This window comes from Lemur catta, chromosome 6 (genome assembly GCF_020740605.2).
Source record: "Lemur catta isolate mLemCat1 chromosome 6, mLemCat1.pri, whole genome shotgun sequence".
NCBI classification, from domain to species: Eukaryota; Metazoa; Chordata; class Mammalia; order Primates; family Lemuridae; genus Lemur; species Lemur catta.
In genome coordinates this window covers 67,971,334-67,991,909 of record NC_059133.1, presented here as the reverse complement: position 1 = coordinate 67,991,909, position 20,576 = coordinate 67,971,334, and the positions used below count along the sequence as shown (strand labels likewise).

At 36.8% G+C, this 20,576-nt stretch overlaps 1 protein-coding gene across 1 annotated transcript in view; it reads right to left on the bottom strand.

The window, feature by feature from the left end:
* Positions 1 to 20,576, bottom strand: part of PKP2 (plakophilin 2) — an 82,987-nt gene that overhangs the window by 43,123 nt on the left and 19,288 nt on the right. The window contains exons 4-5 of the mRNA XM_045554035.1: positions 19,531 to 19,666; positions 5,710 to 5,917 (exon numbers count right to left, since the gene is read on the bottom strand). Coding sequence (XP_045409991.1) covers positions 5,710 to 5,917; positions 19,531 to 19,666 — 344 coding nt within the window. The remainder of the gene's footprint in view (positions 1 to 5,709; positions 5,918 to 19,530; positions 19,667 to 20,576) is intronic.

The window sequence follows — 20,576 nt, the reverse complement described above, 5'->3', positions numbered from 1 at the left end:
CAATAATATGAGACAAAGGGTTTATACTCTTAATATATAGAGTTCTTATACATCATTAAAAAATGAAACATCAGTAGAAAAATTGGGAAAGTACTTAATACAAAACCAAAAGATACTAGGGGCTAATGTATGTAGGAATGCATGTTCTCTAGTAACTTAGAAACACACACTTAAACAGCTGGATGTATGTTTTGGTGACTATAGGAGGCAAAACCAGAACCAACAAGTGAAAATTACAAGGAAGGAGATTTTGGCTCGCTGAAAGGATAAACTTCTAAGACAGCTTTGAAGAAAACCGAAAGACTTAACTTGCAAGATCCAGCTCTATCACTGAAGCGAATAAAAATTAGCTTATCCTTTATCAAAATGTTGACAAGGGGTTTTATCCTGAAATTAGAGCATTAGTCTAGATGAGCGGTTTCCAAATGAGCCCAGTGACAAATCAGAGTCACATAGTCTTGGGCCACACTTCACATTTACTGAGCCAGAATCTCAGGTTGGATTCTAGGAATTTTTATTTTAAAAAATGATTCCAATTTCTGACATTAGGAAACCAAGGTACCAGATGACTCTAAATAGATGTCTCTTTCAATGATCAGATTCTATGTTCCCTAAATATTAAGTTTTCATTTCTCACCTTTAACTTTTAGTCAATTTATTCATAGTACCTAAATACCTATTATTATAGTTCTTTGTCGCAGCTGGTCTGCCTGTAATTTTCTACCATGAGGCTCTCATTCTAGCCAAAACAAAAGGGAACTGGATTCTTTTAGAGCAGGAGTCCCCAACCTATGGTGAGTTGTATAATTATTTCATTATATACTACAATGTAATAATAATAGGAATAAAGTGCACAATAAATGTAATGTGCTTGAATCATCCCCAAACCACCCCCCACCCCATCTCCCAATCCCTGTGGAAAAATTATCTTCTATGAAAACAGTCGCTGGTGCCAAAAAGGCTGGGGACCACTGGGTTAAGGGATATAATTTGAATAATTATCAATTATAAGAGAAATAATGATAACTATATTATCCAGAAATATATTGCCAAATGTGATGTTTGCAAAAGATAGCTAACTAGTAAAGGGGTCTCAGATATTAAAACCCACATTTAATAATATTGCCCTTCAGGACAGGAAATATAGTCATTTAACTGAATCTGCATTAACACTTAGGTAGCAAAACTTACAAATTTTGTGACTAAATAAATCCCTATCTTCAGTGAAAAAGAATGAGGAGGAGGAGGAAAAAATGACGGCAATGACAAATACAACAAGGACAAGAAAGAGAACTGGTTCTTTTTAACCTTGTTTTTCAAAGTGATCACAGAGCAGGAGTCATATGTTTTTACAACTTCCTTCCATAGATATACTCCCTCTTTACCTAAATTTTGCAGATCTTACCTAAAATATCAGATTATTGGAAAGGCCATCTATTCCAAGTTATACATAAACCCAGGATATCTTGTTGTACATTATGAATGCAAAATAAAATAATATACAATTGCCCAAAGAAGATGGATAAGAATGAATATTTTATAGCAAAATACTTTAAATATTTTATTAAAATGCAGCAATCCAATTAAGTGTTTCCACAAAATATGCAGGGGTCAATATGCATTTTAAACAAATGTCACCGACCCCAACTGGTCCTTATGTAATATGCCTAGGAGGGACAAGAACCCCTGCTTCCTTCTTATAATGACCAGTTTTAACCCAAGGCATAGCCCGGCTCACTCCAGCAAACGCTAACCATTCAGTGACCTTGAAGATGAATTTCTGAGACTAGGATGTGCTGTTCTCATTTCAATTAAAGTGACACTACCACACTCACTTGGTAGAGAAAAGAGAACAATTTCATGGGGGAAAGTCTTTGATTCTGAAGTCCTTTCATTGGAAGAGGGAAGAGTTTCCCTTTTAGGTTGGTACTGAAAATGCCAGAAAGGTCAGTGAGTTTACATTCTTTCCCAGTACACAAAGTTCTGATGCTGCACTTCTTATTTATACATAGAAACAGATGGTTTATTTTTTATGTTTCAGCCAGAAAAATCAGGATTTTATCTTAAAACATCCTATTCTCTTATTTGTGTGTAATCTAGATATTCTCGGGCCACAAGGCTCTTTTTCACATTTGGTTAGACATCTGTAGTGGCTGAGAAACTTACATGAACACTGCAGTTGGTACTGCAATTAAATATACAGGCAGGACACAAGTGGCAACCTAATATAGAGGATGCAAAAGTAGTTTAGAGGGCTGGGCACCGTGGCTCACTCCTGTAACCCTAGAACTCTGGGAGGCCTAGGTGGGAGGATTGTTTGAGGTCAGGAGTTCAAGACCAGCCTGAACAAGAGTGAGACCCCATCTCTACTAAAAATAGAAAAATAAGTTGGGTGTGGTGGCATGCACCTGTAGTCCCAGCTACTCGTGAGGCTGAGGCAGGAGGATGGCTTGAGCCCAGGAGTTTGAGGTTGCTGTGAGCTAGGCTGATGCCATGGCACTCTAGCCCAGGTGACAGAGCGAGACTCCGTTTCAAAAAAAAAAAAAAAGTAGTTTAGAGAAGCCTTCCTTCAAAACTCTGCTGACAGGAGAGAGAGGAAGACAGCATTGGAAATTCACTCAGAGAAGTGAAGCTGAGTCAGCTATTGAAGAATGAGCAGGTTCACCAAACAGTCCAGGCATGGAAAAGGATTCCAGTCCAAAATAAAAGCAGAGACAAAGGTACCAAGACAGAAAATAGACATGAGGCAAACTGGCAGGTCTTCAGGATTTCAGAACCTGGGCTAGAAGGGTATGAGAGGCAACTCTGCTGTCAGTGGTCATCGGGCTCACATCATAACATCTTTGTGTGGGATACTACAGGGTACGGACTTAATCTTACAGGTAACAGGGAGCATACTGGGACAGTACTTATTATAAAGATCACTAGAAGCAGAGCAGAGCACAGACTGGCAATGTGCAATGCTGAATCACTGAGGCCAGGTAAGAGGCCTCTACTCACTACTGCAGGAGTGAGTAGAGCACAGAGATGAAGATGGCTTGAATCAAGGCAGAGGCAAGGAGAGAGAGGGGAAGGGTCAAAAAAGGAGTGAGGTAAGGCTGCCTGATCAGACTCCCAAAGATAAGCCCCTTCCCAAAGATGTACACAAATGAGTCACCATGTGCCCCAACAGGAGCGGGTGGGATGATATAGCAAAACACCCAGATAAAACTGGGTTCCAACCTGGGCTTTGTTCTTTACTGGTTGTGTAACCTTGGACAATTTACGTACCCCTGTGAGCCTCACACTGATCACATATAAATCGTCAATTATGCTCCCACTCCTTACGGAGTTGTCAGGAGAAACAGAGATGAAAAACGGAAAGCCCTAGCTTAGTGACTAACACATAATAGGGCTCCAAAAAAGTCTAAGAAATAGACCAATAGGAAAAGATTTACATATGTGCTTACTTGCTTTGTGTTTCTAAACAAAGATATAAATAGGTCCATATTAGGTCAACAATTTAATTCCAAAACCCAGAAAGCACTTATGTAGTTCTTCTATTAGCAGAGCTAAAGGGAGTAATTTAGAGGGATTTGTATCACATGTTCAAGTGTCAGTTCAGTTTAGTTGGCATGTAATGAACACCTTCCAGTAGGGATGTTTGGCTTGCACTAGAAATCCTGGGTAGTATACAATCAACTCCTGTTTATCAGCTCTATAGATTATCTAATGATGCCCAGATGGTTTCTATGGCATCAATCTCACAGAACGCTCCCAGATTTTAGTCTGCTATTGCCTATGCAAGAGAAGAGACAGCGTGGTTCCATGGATCATTCCCTTGACACCCTCCCACACACGGCCTCCCAGGCTTTCCAACCACCATGCACTCAACTCTAATCATTCTATTTTCCAAGTCTCCTCTAAATGACCAGCAGCTTGTCTCTGCCTCTTTGCTTGTTAGTGATGTTCACTTTGCCAGGAATAACTCATTCTTTCTTTCAAAACACCAATCCAAGGCCATCCCTCCTTTAAGGCCCACTATGAAATATACCTTCTTCATGAAGTCTTTTCTGGCTGTAAAACAAGACAATCTGTTTGATTCTTTCTTGTGGTTCATTACTACCTCTTAATGAAGAAAAGGTTAAGTTCGAAAAGTGAGGTTTGGTCTTTTATTTTAATGGCAACCATCACATAATCTTTCATGCTTTTAGTAGATGGAAGAACAAAATCCACAGCCTCCCTAGGCTGTGATTCTCAGTGCCTGACACCTGAAAGTGGCTCTGCAAAAGTTGGTTAAATGAATGCAATCACTCTTAATTTTTGCAGGTATTCTTACATAAGTCAAGCATATGAAAGGAAATCTCTCATGGGATATGACAGCATGCTGGCAGAAGGGTAGCATGATACAACCCTTCATACAATTTCATAAAATTAAAATGTATCAAAATGTAAAATGTGATATTTTAAGGTGTAAATAGGTAGAGATGATATGAAAAAATTTTTACAGAAAAAATGAAAACTATTGCATAACAAAGTGAGGAAAGCAGAAATGCAAAATACATTCAATTCAATATTCTTTCTAAAGTATTTACCCCAGAACACAGTCAACTATTATTGTTATTTTTTAAAAAAACTTTTATATGCAATATTGGAAAAGTGCTAACTTCTCTGAGTCTTGGTTTCTTTATCTATAAAATTCCGATTTAATACCCAGTAATATCCAGAAACCTAAGATTTTTGTCATAATTAAATTTAAAAATGTACATATATTATTTGAGACATTGATAATATTTAATAAAAGCTTCCTCATGATTGCACTCAGTAATGCTTCCTGCACTCTTTGTCCTGCGTCCAGAGAGCACGAGCAGAGAGCTGACAGTAATGAAGGGAGGGTTTCTCCTCTACTACAATAGTATGCACTACTCCTTTAAATGAAACTAGTCCCCTTTCTTCACGCTTTGAGGACATACTACTAAAATTGTTGCTTTAATTCTACCCATTTATTTCATCTTTCCAGTTCATTGGGCAGAGAAGATATATTTGTTCAAATCAGTATTTGAGCAGAAATATGAAGTAGAGAACTAAAAATATATATCCAGCCACTCTTTTAATTTTCTCTTTTTTGGGGGGCACTGAGGGGCAGGTGAGCTAGGTAGGTGGTACTGCGAGGAGTCCAGGTAGTGAAAATATTGAGGAAAATAGTTTCTGATATTTTGACTAATTTGACCAAACTGATCGTCTACATTGGGAAACTATTTGACTCTCCATTTCACTTTCTTTGCATAGCTGATTGTTGAGTAAATAATAAAAATAACTGGGTGTGGTTCTTTGTCATTTCTTCAGAATGTTCTGGACACCTGGCATGATATTGAAACCTCACATGTTCTCAAACTACAAAACGGGTCATTAGTGAGTGAATTTATGTAGAATTTGCATGCAGTTAGTCTTGTTAAGTTGTTTTAAAGACATTTAGTCAAAGGTGCATAGAATTTATAGTTAAAAATATTAAGCAAAAGCCTCAGAACATTTTCCCCTGTGAAAAAGGAATTCAAACACGGCTCAAATCTGGGGTCTAAGCCAGCAGCAGGTAATGATGTTCTTTTAAAGCCATCTCTTGGATAACCATGAGCCCATCAATCATTTGTCCCAGGAAACTTAAGTAGAGCAGATAACATAACATCCGGCTGGGGTGCACTGGGTTATGCTCTGACATTCTGTATGCACTACCTGTTATTTGCTTTTTAGTCTCCAAGTCTCTGGTTTGCTTCAGCACCTGGAGCAGCCGAGGTACCCCATTTAGTTCAGCCACCTCCAGCTTGTTGTCATTGTCTTCAAATACCAAATTTCTCAAGGCCCCGCATACGGCTCGCTGAACATCTTCATTCTGAACTTTTAGGAGCTGCAGAAGCTTGGGGATGCCACGAAGCTGATTCACCTAGGGAAGAAGCAGATGCATATTTCAGATATTTATTAATTTTGATGTGGCATCAGGACATTCAACGTCATAAGAACAGATGAAATTCACTGTGCTGATTATAACTCTTCTTAGTCAACAACTGTGTGTGACTCACAGTGTAGAGTATACCCCTACGATTAGGGGTCTCACAACAATTGAGACTCACAGTGTAGAATATACCCCTATGATAAGGCAGTAGCTGTCATCAAGAAGCATACAATAAATTTGGGAAGTTAAGACTGAAACCTATGAAATAACTGAAGGGGAAAATTAAGTGATAAAGGGTGCATAGGTGCCAGGTAAACAGAGAGAGTTAAGTGATAAAAGCCTGGAGCACAATAAAAATGAAGAGAACTAGGAATCTGGGGAACAAAGAAAGTTTTATGGGAGAATCCCAAATTATTTAATATATAAGTTTTTTTGTAGGATAAAACTTTATAGTCAATATAAAATAAATATTATAGAAATTGCCTTCCTCAATAGTAGAAATAAAAATTCTTTTACCATGGCAACCTCAGTAGCAATGCAAACTAATCATAAATGAGGCTATTTTTATAATCAATTACTTTGAGTATTTAAGTAGATTTATATAAAATGCAAGCATCTTAATTTAAGTAAATAACGTAATTTTGCAATTTTTTTTTTTTTGAGAGAGTTTCACTCTGTCACCCGGGCTAGAGTGCAGTGGCGTCCTCATAGCTCTCAGCAACCTCAAACTCCTGGGCTCAAGCAATCCTCTTGTCTCAGCCTCCCAAGTAGATGGGACTATAGGTATGCACCACTATGCCCAGCTAATGTTTTCATATTTTTAGTAGAGACAGGGTCACACTCTTGCTCACCCTGGTCTCAAACTCCTGAGCTCAAGCAATCCTCCCACCTTGGACTCCCAGAGTGTTAGGATTATGGGCATGAGCCACCTCACCCAGCCAATTTTGCACTTTTTAATGTGCTATTTTAAAAATATTTCTTCTATTCAAATATGCAAGAAAGAGCATGCTGTTAGAGAAAGGGCAGAATTAGGAAGGGGGAAAAAAATAGATGGTTTAGATTCCGACACTTATGGTTATATAACAAGAGGCCAAATAATGCCAATCTGAGCAAGGTGATCTTGTGTTTTAGGCTGCAAATGTGAACTCAATAAATTAAGACGTAGACACAGGGTTGGGGAAATGAAATCTTAAGTTGTGAACTGAGGGGTTTCCTTCTTATAGGCTTCTATTTGCATCTGATTTTGGAATTTTGAAGTTGATAAAGATCTGTTATTTTTACCATCTAAATGTTGAAATTTTGAGGAAACAGCTTTTCATGGATGGGCACGAGCTTCCCTCTCAGACAAAGTTCATCAGTCATGAAGGACTGACTCCCTAACTGAGCAGTGTGTGCTCAGGGGAGAGCTGCACACCTGGCCCAGGGACACTGTGCATATTCTCTGTGTATCAAGCTCAGCTTCCCTTTCACAGACAGACAAATGGAATTGAGAACAGAGACTTCCAATCTTACATCTTTCTTTGTTAGGACTGGGGAGAAGACTAGCAAGGCAGGAATAAAAGTCAAGGTTATAAAATAACTTAAATAATAAAAACAATGACCATAACAACAACCCACAATAATAATAAGAAAACAAAAATATCAACACTTTCTCCTTCTACTTCTGTCATTAAGAAGTGCCAGCATAGGGTTAAGAGTTTTATATGCATTATCTAATAGCTTGCAAGAACCTTAGGAATAAAATACTGTTTTGATACCATTACGGCTTCACTGGTAACACTGAGGAGTGACACTTCCACATACTAGCTCTCTTCTAAGGAGACACTTGCAGAACAGGAGACAGATGGGAGACTGGCCACCGCAATTTTGTTGGGCTATGTCTAAAGCCATTCGAATGTACTTGTATGACAATGACAATGATAAATATTTCTTAGCTATCGATTAAATGTGGCTCAACAGATCATCTATTCCCATTAAAGGTTGAGTACCCCTAATCTGAAAATCTGAAATGCTCTAAAGTCTGAAATTTTTTGAGTGCTAACATGATGCTCCAAGGGAGCATTTCAGATTTTAGATTTGCAGATTGCGCATGCTCAACCAGTATAAGGCAAATATTCCAAAATCTGAAAAAACCTGAAATTCAAAACACGTTTGGACCCAAGCGTTGCAGATAAGGAATAGTCAAACTGTATTAATCTTCCTTAAAAGCAAAAAAACCCATAGTTTATTTTAAAACAGCCAGTCATTCATGTTCCCCTAATTCCCTCAATTTTTATTTCATAGTTAAGGTTTTAAGGGGCTTAAATTCATACTTTACAAACTTCATGAATTCCCGCTAGACCAAATCTTCACAGTAGCAGTATGCACGTCAGGTGCAAAAAGAGAATCCTATTTGTCCTGGGGTGCTTTGGCAGCTTTAGAAATATTTTATTAACTTAATTTATAATGTAATTTATAAGTTGCCTCCTTCAGAATCTGATGTGAAATGGCTCACTGGCCATATTGCATTTTGATCTGCGATGGCAGGATTAGCATAAAGTGGCATGAGAAAGCCTTCTTGGCTCTGCCCAGCTCTCTTATCCTGTCCCTTTCATCCCCTTGGCTTTCAGCACTTGCTGCAGCCCGGAAAGAGGGAACTGCAGACACACCAGTGCCAGATAAAAGCTGAAATCTGGCTATAGCTCTCCTTACTGTATACCTTGATTTCCTAGTGTCTGGCACTTGTCCTAAATTTAAAAATAGACTTTAGTTACTTTTATCCATTTTATCAAGCAAATGGCTAAATATCCTGTTCCATGTAAGAAATTGAAGACACTCCTCCTTGCATTTAACTAGAAGACGGTAAGTGATGAATCCTACATACAGGAGGACCAATGTCAAATGTGCTGCTCCTGTCCTTTAAAATTTAGGAAAGCAGTTGGGACCAGAGAGGGCTGATGGGTTTCCCAGTTATACTGAATCTTCACCAGATTTTTGCCCATTCTGGGGAAAGGAAAAAAGAAAGACTAATATGACTATCTCAGAATTTCAAAAAAGCTTTCATTTGAGACGGTTTCTAAATATATGCAAGGGCAGAATCACATATTAGAATTCTAACTTTCTCTCTGGCTTTTTTCTGATTCTCTTCCCTGCTAACTATAAAATAAGGAAATGATAAGGATTTCTGGTTGCAAATAAGCACAGGGAACAAACTGACTCTGTTGATGCAAAGGTTCTCTCATGCCACAGAGCCTTTGCTCTCACCCCCTCCCCTGTCTGGAAGGTTCTGCCTCTCTTCTGACAAAGCCTTATGCATTCTGTGTGATCCAGCTCAAATGTCAACTCCTCTGTGAAATGTCACTCCCTTTCTCTCCTTTCCCTCCCATTAGAATTAATCACTCCCTGTAAATTGGCATAACCTTTCAGGAAGGCAAGTGGCACTATGTGTCAAAACTTCTAAAATACTAACTTCTCGTAACCTTTCTCAGGAAACAATTTGAAATGCAGACACAGACTAACATATAAAAATAGTAACTATCATGTATAATAGTGAAAAATAAGAAACCATGAATATCCAACAAGGGGGAAAAATTCGTGGATAGTTAATTGTCACATATCCACACATTAAGGTATCCATGGAAGAGGCAGAGCAGTGTTTGAATGCATAGACATTTTATTAGTCATACAGTTCCCTCATCAGTTGAATGAGAATTATTGTGTGAGATTAGCAATTACATGCCAGGCACACAGTAGTTACTCAACACATGGTAGCTACTATTATCACCATTAACATGTTACCATTAAGCTGAAATTTACAAAATATTGTTAATGTTATGAGAAAATTCTTATGATTTGTTTTTAGAAAAATGGAATAAAATATCTATGCATTTCTACTCATAAACACAAGCATAAAGGGAATGAGGTTAGGGGATTTGGGAGAAGTGGTAAAGGTCTGAGTCATGAATAATACCTGCCATTTTCTATATTTTTAAACAACAAGCCTATATTTCTGCATGCTTTTAAAAATCAAAACAAACAAAATCCCCACAAAGCTGAATATTCAATTTGATTGCACATATGTCAATGTATGCATTAAAAATTAGAGAACAAGCCAGGCGTGGTGGCTCACGCCTGTAATCCTAGCACTCTGGGAGGCCGGGGCAGGAGGATCGCTCGAGGTCAGGAGTTCGAGACCAGCCTCAGGAAGAGCAAGACCCTGTCTCTACTAGCAAAAAAAAAAAAAAAGAAAGAAATTGGCCAGGCAACTAAAAAAATAGAAAAAATTAGGCATGGTGGTGCACACCTGTAGTCACAGCTACTTGGGAGGCTGAGGTAGGAGGATCTCTTGAGTCCAGGAGTTTGAGGTTGCTGTGAGCTAGGCTAATGCCATGACACTCTAGCCCAGGCAACAGAGACTCTGTTTCAAAAACGAAACAAACAAAACAAATTAGAGAACAATGCCAGGTGTGGTGGCTTACAACTATAATCCCAGCACTTTGGGAGACTCCGGTGAGAGGGTTACTTGAGACCAGGAGTTCAAGACCAGCATGGGAAACATAGTGAGACACCCTCCCATCTCTAAAAAAATAAATAAATTAGCTGGGTGCAGTGGCATGCACCTGTAGTCCCAGCTACAAAGGAGGCTGAGGGCAGGAGGACTGCTGGACCATGAGTTCAAGGCTGCAGTAAGCTATGGTTGCATCATTGCACTCCAGCTTGGGCAACAGAGCGAAACCCTATCTCTTTACACACACATGCACATACACACACAAAAATTAGAGAATAATACCCAAGTGCTGACAATGGTGGGATTATGAATTACAGCTGCATATTCTTTTTGTTTTAATTTCTCAAATTTCTTATAACGAACTTAGTTTGTTTTCTAGAGATGGGGTCTTGTGATGTTGTCCAGGCTGGATTCAAACTCCTGGGCTCAAGCGATTCTCTCGCCTTAGCCTCCCAAGTAGCTGGGACTACAGGTGGGCCACCACACCCAGCTTGAATTAGTTTTATAATAAGATTCTGCAAGCATTTAAGGCAGTGATTACTTCGGTGATGAGATACGAAGCATACTCAGAAATGAGACCATTTTAAGACGGGTCCTATAGACTAAATTAAGGGACTTATCTTTTATCCTGCAGGCAAGAGAGGCAGTTATTGAACAGTTCTCCCTGGGGGCTGTTAGGAGACTGTATTAGGAATGGATAAGAATGGAGTCAGGGATATTAATCAGGGGACAGCTGTATTAACAGATGATGGTGACACAACCAGGATAGGGGCACTGAGTAGGGAGGGAAAGACATGGGTAGATTCAAGACACTTTTAGGAGTAGGATTAATAGGACTTGAAGACTGAGTGAATATGAGATAAGGAAAACAGAAAGTTCAAAGACTCTGTTCAAGTTTTGGCATCAAACTACCTGGGTAAACTACCATTTGCTGACAGAGGAAATGATATGCTCTGAGTTATTACCTTTGGGTAGGCGATGTACAATTATGTGATTGCATTCTTACAACTCTTTGTAGTAGGACTACCATTTCCACTTTATAGATAAGAAAGCTGAGGCTGAGAGAGGTAAAATATCTTGCCCAAGGGCACTCATGTAATTAGGGTGGTCACATTCAAACTCAGCTCCAAGTGACTTTTGAGTCTGTGCTCAAACCACCAGCATCCTGCCTCCCAACCCAGCAGGAAGAACAAGTTTAGATGATAGGTTGGGGGGGTAGAGAATAAAAGAAGACAATGTGTTTGTTTTTGGATAAGCTGATGTTAAGTTCAGTGGAGACATCCAGGAAAGAACCCAGGGGAGAGGTGTGGGCTGGAGATTGTGAGTCACCAGTATCTAGATCACAAATGAAACCAGGAGAGTGGATGAGGCAGGTCAGGAGATGGTGTCACATAAGAGAAGTCCCCGAAAGCATCTAAGGAATGTGAATGTTTACAGGACAGGTAGAGGATAAATTGTTCACAGAGGAAACTTGGAGGAGTCAGAGAGATGGCCAAAGAACCAGGAGACTGTGGGGCAAAAGAAGAAACTGTTTAAAAAGGAGGGAGCGATCAACAGTGTGAAACACTAAGAGTTCTTCTCAAATAAAATGAGAACTGAAAATCTGCCACTGGCTTTATGATTTAAAGTTTCGATCTTTATGTCTATAATTGTCTTTCATACATAAATTCAAAAACTATAGCGCCATGCTTAATATAAGTGGAATTTTGTGAATGTTCTTGGGTTACAACATTATAATTCGTAGATTCTCTATGAAGCATATCTGTTTTTAGCTTTGTATATAATTTTCATGTTTCAAAATTCTCAAAACCAGTCTTTGTCTAACTTATGTCTGAATAAAAGTTGGCAAGCACAGCTTCAATTCTATGTATAAGCCAAATGATATTTGTAATCAAATTAGTAATTTAAGATATAGTGGAAATCTAGCCCAACTTGGGTAACAAAAGAAAGATTCAAGTAATTCCATATTACAAAATGGAAGTGCATGTAGTAACACCAAGTTTTTGAAAACTGGGAAAAAAAAATAAGATTTAAACCTTTATCTCACTGTCTCTAAAGGACCAATTTTTAGCTCAGTTCACTTCACCTATAGGTATAAAAGAAGGTTCATTATTAGCAAATATCTTTAAAAATCCTTACTTATTCTTCCCATGGAACAAACAGATAGGGAAAGGATCTGTGAGAAATACTCAGTAATTATATAACTTTTGAAACCAAAATCAATCTAGACGTGGGGATAGGTCTTTCAAAGGCACACTTCAAATACAGATGCCATGAAGAAAAATATTGACAAATTTGACTTTGTAAGAATTTTTAAATCCTTCATGATGAAAGGCACCATAAGCAAAGTTAAAGAACAGCAACAAAAATAAAGCAGGAGAAAATATTTGCCACACACGTAACAATGGATTAATATACATAATAGGTAAAGAACTCCTACAAGTCATTAAGAGACACACATCTTAGTAGGAAAAATATACAATGGATAAAAAAAAATAACAATTAACTGAAGAAATACAAGGTCAAGAAATATACCAAAAGGTGCTCCACTTCATGATTGATTGAAGAAATAGAGGTGAAAAAAATCAGTACAAGCGCTTTTGTTTGACCTCTGTTAACCAACCGCATTCTCTTTACCCTCTGTGAAACCTACTCGATTCCCAGAGCACCATTAAAGCTGGTAGGTTATTCTATGTGGGCCTCTGCATTTTTGTTTCTACCAGTTGAGTTACATGTTTACCAACAGTAACTTAGGTTGGTTTCCCAATGCATTTATGTCAACTGCATTTGTTGTTATAATTATGCAATTTATTTAACTATTCTGTAAATGGATAAAATATCAGTATGGAAAGAATTTGTATTTCTCTGGAAATTAATCTGAACGATTTGGAAAAAATAGATAAAGGTGAAAAGCTTAAAAACACTCTGAAATTAGTTGTGGATGAAATTAATGTAAGAGACTAGGGAAAATGCAAAATCTAGAATCATTTAATCCAATCAATTAGTGCCATTAAGTTCTCATTCTACTTTAACTAAAATGGCAAATGATGTATAATAGGCATAGTTTATGTGTGAAAGACGATGAAAAACTTTATAAAAGCGTGTATAACTATGCTGATATAATTTTAAAAAGATTTTTCTCTGTAACTCTGTTTGATTAAACTAAACAACTAATGGCCTTGATTTCAAAATATAGGAAAATTTCTACTATCATGAGATGCCATTTTTAGTTTATCAGAAAAACAAAAACAAAAACAAACACAAACAAAAGAATAATATCTTGTGGTAGTAACGGTACACAGAAATGGGCACTTTGATATTAGGAGTGTAAATCTGAACAATTTGGGGGAGGATTTATCAGGAAGTTATTTATTAAAATTAAAAACGACTCAATAGTAATAAGCAGTCAACTACTACCTACTGCCTGAAACAATTAAAAAACTGAAAAAACCATACAATGGTTTCAAGAATTGGATATGAGTAAATGATGGATAATGATTCCTTAGAGATAGAAAACAAGCAAGGTGAGTCCTGCTACGGCCTCAGATCACTGCCTTGACAGAGTTCCCAGGCTGCGGAATCCAGCAGGCAGAGCTGAGGACACAGAGCTCAGAGTCTGAGAGACCAAAGGGGTTAGTGTTTGCAGAAAAGAGTACCAAAGAGAAGGGCTGCATAGAAAGAGAACACCTGAGATCTGCAGAGGGTCTCCCTCTAGTATTCAGTAGAGTATTAATTAGCGCATGTGTGTAAGGAAACTGCCCGAGGCCCAGGAAATAACCACCCAAAAGGATTTAAGGGAACAGCTCCTCATGTTCACACAGGTCCAGGAATAGTGACTGTTCTCACCAGTGAGCCTGAAGAGCCATAAAAAGCTCCAAATTCATAGTACATTAGGGTAGAGTTCTCAGAAGTGTCTTGCTTTAAAAAGCAGGGACTAATTAACTCTAGAATACTTGCTGCTCTGGTCCCACCTAACAAGTTTTCAAAGTAGGATTTGAAAGGATCAAACTGTTTCCAAGTAACTTAACTGCATCCCAGAGCAAAGCACAATATTAACAGAAATATAAAAATATCCAGCCTACAACAAGATAAAATTCACAATGCCTTGGATCCAATAAAAACTGCCAAAAAAGAAGAAAAATATCACCCATGATGTGGAGAAACAACAATCAATCAAAAACTACCCAGAATAGACACAGATATTAGAATTAGTAGACAAGGACATTAAGGCAGCAATTTTAACTGCCTTCCATATGTTCAAAAATCTTGAGCAAAAATGGAACATGTTAAGTAGAAACACAGAAGATATGAAAAAATACTCAAATCTAACTTTTCATGGTGAAAACTATAATGTATGAAATTAAAAAATACACTGAATGAGATTAATGACATATGAAACATTGCTGAAGAAAAGATTAACAAATTTAAAGCATAGCAATTGAACTTATCCAAAAAGAAACACAGAGAAAAAAGACTAAAAGAAAAAAAAGAGATTGCAAGCAGTCTAATATGTGTGTAACTGTAGTTCCCAAAGGAGGAACAGAAAAAAAATATGTGAAGAACTAATGGTTGAAAAATTTCTAAATTTGAGGAAATGTAGAAATTCACAAATCTAAGCAACTCAATGAACTTCCAAGTACAAGAAACATAAGAAAAACTACACTAAGGCACATGTGACCAAATTACTCAACACTAGTGATTAACAGAAAATCTTAAAGGCAGAAGTGGGAGGAAAAGGCACATTATGTACAGAGGAACAAAGATAAAAATGACAGGAAATTTTTTGTCTGAAACAATGAAAGTGAAAGACAGTAGAGCAACAACTTTCAAATACTGATATTTAAAAATTGTCAACCTAGAATTCTATAACCAGTGAAAACACCTTTCAAAAGCAAAGATGAAATTCTGTTTCAGACATGCAAAAGCTGAAATAGTTCATCACCAGCAATTCTGCACTAAAATAAATGTCAAATAAAATTCTTCAGGGAAAGGGAAATGGTAACTGATGGCATCTACACAAACAAATGAAGATACACTGGAACAACTTAGATGAAGTGGACAAATCTCTTGAAAGACACAAACTACCAAAGCTCACTAATGAAGAAATTGTTAGCCCAAATAGCCCCTTACCAATTAATGAAATTGAATTTGTAGTTAAGAATTTTCTCACAAAAATCAACTTCAGATGCACATGGCTTCAATGGTGAATTCTACCAAACATTTAAGGAAGAAATAATGCTAATTCTAACCAAACACTTTCAGAAAATTGAAGAGGAGGATATACTTCCCAATTTATTCTATGAGGCTAGCATTACCCTCATCCCCAAATCATACAAAGACATTACAGAAAAAGAAAATCACAGATTATATCTTTTATAAATGTAGGTGCAAAATTTCTTAACAAAATTTTGCAAATGTACAGGGGATGGGCGGGACGTGGGCAATATATATAACCTGAACTTTTGTACCCCCATAATACGCTGGAAAAAAAAATAAATAAAAATTAAAATTAAAAATTAAAAAAAAATTTTGCAAATGTAATTCAAAAATAAAAATGTGACAGTACATCATAATCAAGTGAGGTTTATCCCAGGAATAGGATATTTTAAAATCAATCAAGGTTATTTACCATAATAGCAAAATTGAAATAAAAAACCACAGAAACATTTCAATGCATAAAAAGCAATTGACAAAATCCACATCCATTCCTGATTTAAGAAAAAAAACTCCATTAAATTAAAAGTAGAAGGGAAATTCTTCAACTTGATATGGTCATTTATAAAAAACCTACAGGTAGCACCATATTTAATAGTGAAAGAAAGACTAAATACTTTCCCCTTAAGATCAGGAACAGGATAACATGGTTACCCTCACTACTTCTTTTCAAGATTGTAGGGGAGGTGCTAGTCAGTACAAAAAGAAAAAAAAAAAGAAAAAGAAAAATATACATAAGGCACCCAGATTTGGAAGGAAGAAACCAAATGTCTTTATTCACAGATGGCACTATCTTTTGTGCAGAAAATCTAATGGAATCTTCAAAAATGCTACTAGAGCTAATAAGTGAATTTAGTATTATCTTAGGATGCAAGATCAATATAGAAAAATCAATTGTCTGTCTATATACTAGCAATGAACAAATAAAAATTGAAATTAAAAAAGTACCATTTATAAAAGCATCTAGAAATATAAATACGGATAAATCTGACAAAAGACATAGAAAAGTTCAAGAGTAAAAACTACAAATACTGCTGAGAGAAATTAAAGAAGACCTAAATAAATGGTGAGCTATACCATGGTCATGTGCCAGAAGACTCGACATTGTTTAGGTGTCAAGTCTCTCTATGTTGAGACCTATAGATTCAATGCAATCTCACTCAAACAATTCCTAGCAGTCTCTCTCTCTCTCTCTTTTTTTTTTGGAAATTGACGGGCTGATTCTAAATTCAAATATAACTGCAAAAGTCACAGAAGAGCCAAAACAACTTTGAAAACGAATAAAATAGGAGGACTAATATTACCTAATTGCAGGACTTATTATTAAACTATAGTAATCAAGACAGTATGTTATTTGCATAAAAATAGACAAATAGATCAATGGAATAGAATAAACAGTCCAGAAATAGACTCACACATACACAATCAATTCCTTTTCAACAAAGGTACAAAGACAATTGAGTAGCGAAAGTAAAGTCTGTTTAAGAAATGGAACCTAAACAATGGAATTTACATATACAACAAAAAGAAACTTCAGTCCATATCTCATAATGTATAAAAAAAATTAACCCCAAATGGATGATAGGCCAACTATAACACTTATAAAACTTCTAGAAGAAAATATAGGAGATCTTCTAACCCTGGAGTTGGGAAAGATTTCTTGGATACATCATCAAAAGCATGATTTGTAAAGAAAAAAAGTAATAAATTAAGACTCCATTAAAATGAAAAACTATTAAGAGAATAAAAAGACAAAACACAAGTGGAAGAAAATATTTCCAAATCATATGTGTGAAAAAGGGCTTGAATCCAGAATATATAAAGAACTTTCATAATTCAATAATAAAAACAAAAAATGAAATGAAAAATGGGTGAAAGAATTGAACACACATTTCACCAAAGACAACAAATAGATGGCAAATAAACACATAAAAAGATGTTCAACTTTCATTAGTCAATTGAGGAAATGCACATTAAAACCACAATGAAATATCACTACAAACTTATAGGTTAAAATTAAGGCTGATCATATCAAGTGTTAGGATGTAGAGGGACTGGAACTCTCATAAATTGCTGGTGGGGATATAAAATGGCATAGCTAATGCATAAAATGGTTTGGCAGTTTCTTAAAAAGTCAAATGTACGCCTACCATATCATCCAGGTATTCCACTCCTAGGTATTTACCCAGAAGAAATGAAAGCATATGTCTACACAAAGACTTGTACACAAATGTTCACTTGTTTCATCTGTAAGAGCCAAAACTTTTGATACATACAACATGGATGAATCTCAAAAGAGTTAAGCTGAGTAAAAGAGACCAGACAAAAAAAGCATATATACTATATGATTCCACATACATAAAATTCTAGGAAATTCAGCCAGGTGCTATGGCCCACACATATGATCCCAGCACTTTAGGAGGCCAAGGCAGGAGAATTGCTTGAGGCAGGCATTTGAGAACAGCCTAGATCACATATCTACAAAAAATAAAAAAATTAGCTGGGTATGGCAGTGTGTGCCTGTAGTCCCAGCTACGCTGGCTGTGACAGGAGGATCACCCGAGCCTAGGAGTTCAAGGCTGCAGTGGGCTATGATCTGCACTCCAGCCTGCGCAGCAGAGCGAGACTTTGTCTCTGGGGAAAAAAAAAAAAAATCTAGAAAATTCAATCTAATGTATAGTGACAGAAAGCAGATCACTGGTTGTGTTGGCAGGGTGAAAGTAGACTGGGAAGAGGTGCATATACAGATTACCAAGGGGCACAAGAAAACTTTGGAGGTAATGGATCTGGTCATTATCTTACTGGCTTTACAGTATCAAAAGGTATGTCAAAACTGTCAATTTTTCCCTCAGTAAAGCTGTTTAAAACTGAACCAACAAAGCTGGTCCATTTAGATAATAGAAATCTATGCAGCAATTTTAAAGAATGAGATAGGGCGAATATATATTGAAGATTTCCAAGACACAATGTTAAAAAATAAAGTACTGTGAGCAATATACTACCATTTGTGATTTTGTTTTAAACAAAAAAAGGACACTCAACCAATTCTTCCAACAATTATTTCTATGTGCAGAAAGATATGCCAAAATTGACTAGGGGGGAGGGACAGAGGGAAGGTATAGGCTAGAGTGTGGGGTGGGAGAGACTTACTTTTCACTGAGGAACTATGATTCCCCACTACACACACACACACACACACACACACACACACACACACACACCCAAATGTATCATTTTTAAAAACAAATGTAAAGTAACCTATTGATTCAATCTCTAGAGATCTGTCCTATAGGAACACTTGGGGAAGTGTCAAAAGATACATGTACAAAACTATTCACTGAACAATTGTTACTACATGCTAATGAAATAATTTAATGGAAAAAAGTTGTAAAACATTGCTATATTTAATATGTTTTTGTAAATATAGAAAACAATAGCCTAAAACTAATTCACTCTCTCTCACAAAAACCTCTAAGTACATAGACTATTGGCAACAATTGCCTCTGGGGATGGTTCTAAATGGAGAGTTGGGGGACAGGCAATGAAGGGAGATGTCTGTGTAGTGACTTACTTTCTAAATTTCTGAATTGCAGGAAATATTTTTGGCAATGAGTATGTATTTCCTTTTAAATGAAAAAAATCAATGAAGTTTTTTTTTTTTTTTTTGAGACAGTCTTGCTCTATTGCTGGGGCTAGAGTGCCATGGTATCAGCCTAGCTCACAGCAGCCTCAAACTCCTGGGCTCAAGTGATCCTTCTGCCTCAGCCTCCTGAGTAGCTGGGACCATGCCTGGTTAATTCAATGAAGGTTTTTAAATATTCAGATTATTGGTTTCAGTTTGCAGGGTTGCACAATAGATGTGAAAGTATACTGGATTTTACATTGGACTTCAGAAGACACTCACCCTTTTCCGAGCTTCAGATTTCTGGAAGCACTCGTGCTGGATGAAAGTCGCTGCAGCACAAATCCTGGACGGTGGTGTGTGGTCTGCATCAAGCATGTTTACTGCTCTCTCCAGGGTCATCTCCATGTCTGCATTCCTGGACAAAGAGTCACAGATTCAGCAAGATGCCAAACCTGCTCCCTCCTGCCTACCAACTTGATCCTCCAGAGATGACTCGGCTAACATTGGGCAGCACCTAGAACATCTGAAGCTTTGGCTTTTCTTCAGCCAAAAGAAAAATCAGCACAGGAGGTCAGATGGTATAGGAAGATAATGGCCGAAATACTCCAGCTCTGATCAGACTAGCCTCTGAAGGTGTCACTGAATAAAACAGAATCATAACATATACCAAAGAAAAATACTGAACTCTTTCTTTAAGATAAGTGTGAATAGTATGATAATTACACCTTAAAAAGTGTCTTTAAAAGCACAATAAAACTTTTTAGATGGAATTTAAAAGAAATTTGTTCACATAAACTAAAGATTATTTCTACGCCGATAACGTCACACCTATAGAGGAAATATCTCCTCTCAAAAGTCATTAGATTTTTCTCAAAGCTGCTCAAAATCTGTTATTTCAACTGAAAATGGGTTAAAAATATAAGCACTCTAAAATGTTTTTATTTAATACATGTAATAGTATGTAAACAGTGAAAGCCAGGAAAACTGAGTTTTGTTTTGTTAAAATAAGTCATGCTGGCTTGATAGAAAACATTAGGAAAAATAATAATTAAATGCAATTATAAATATGCTTTTTCTTAAGGACAACAAATTTATACGCATTCTGTTACCATTTGCTTTGCTGCTATAATGACATTCACTTTGTCTATCCTAATAGCAGACTTTTTTTGTCCTTTACTAATTGCAAGTGATGATGAAGTCTTATGCAGTTTGACACAGAGAGGATAATTTATAGAGGACAAATAAAATTGCTACTTGTAAAAAATGATAACTCCTAAATGCCTCATCAAACTATGTTTTTTCCTCCCCTTTTATTTCTACGTGGA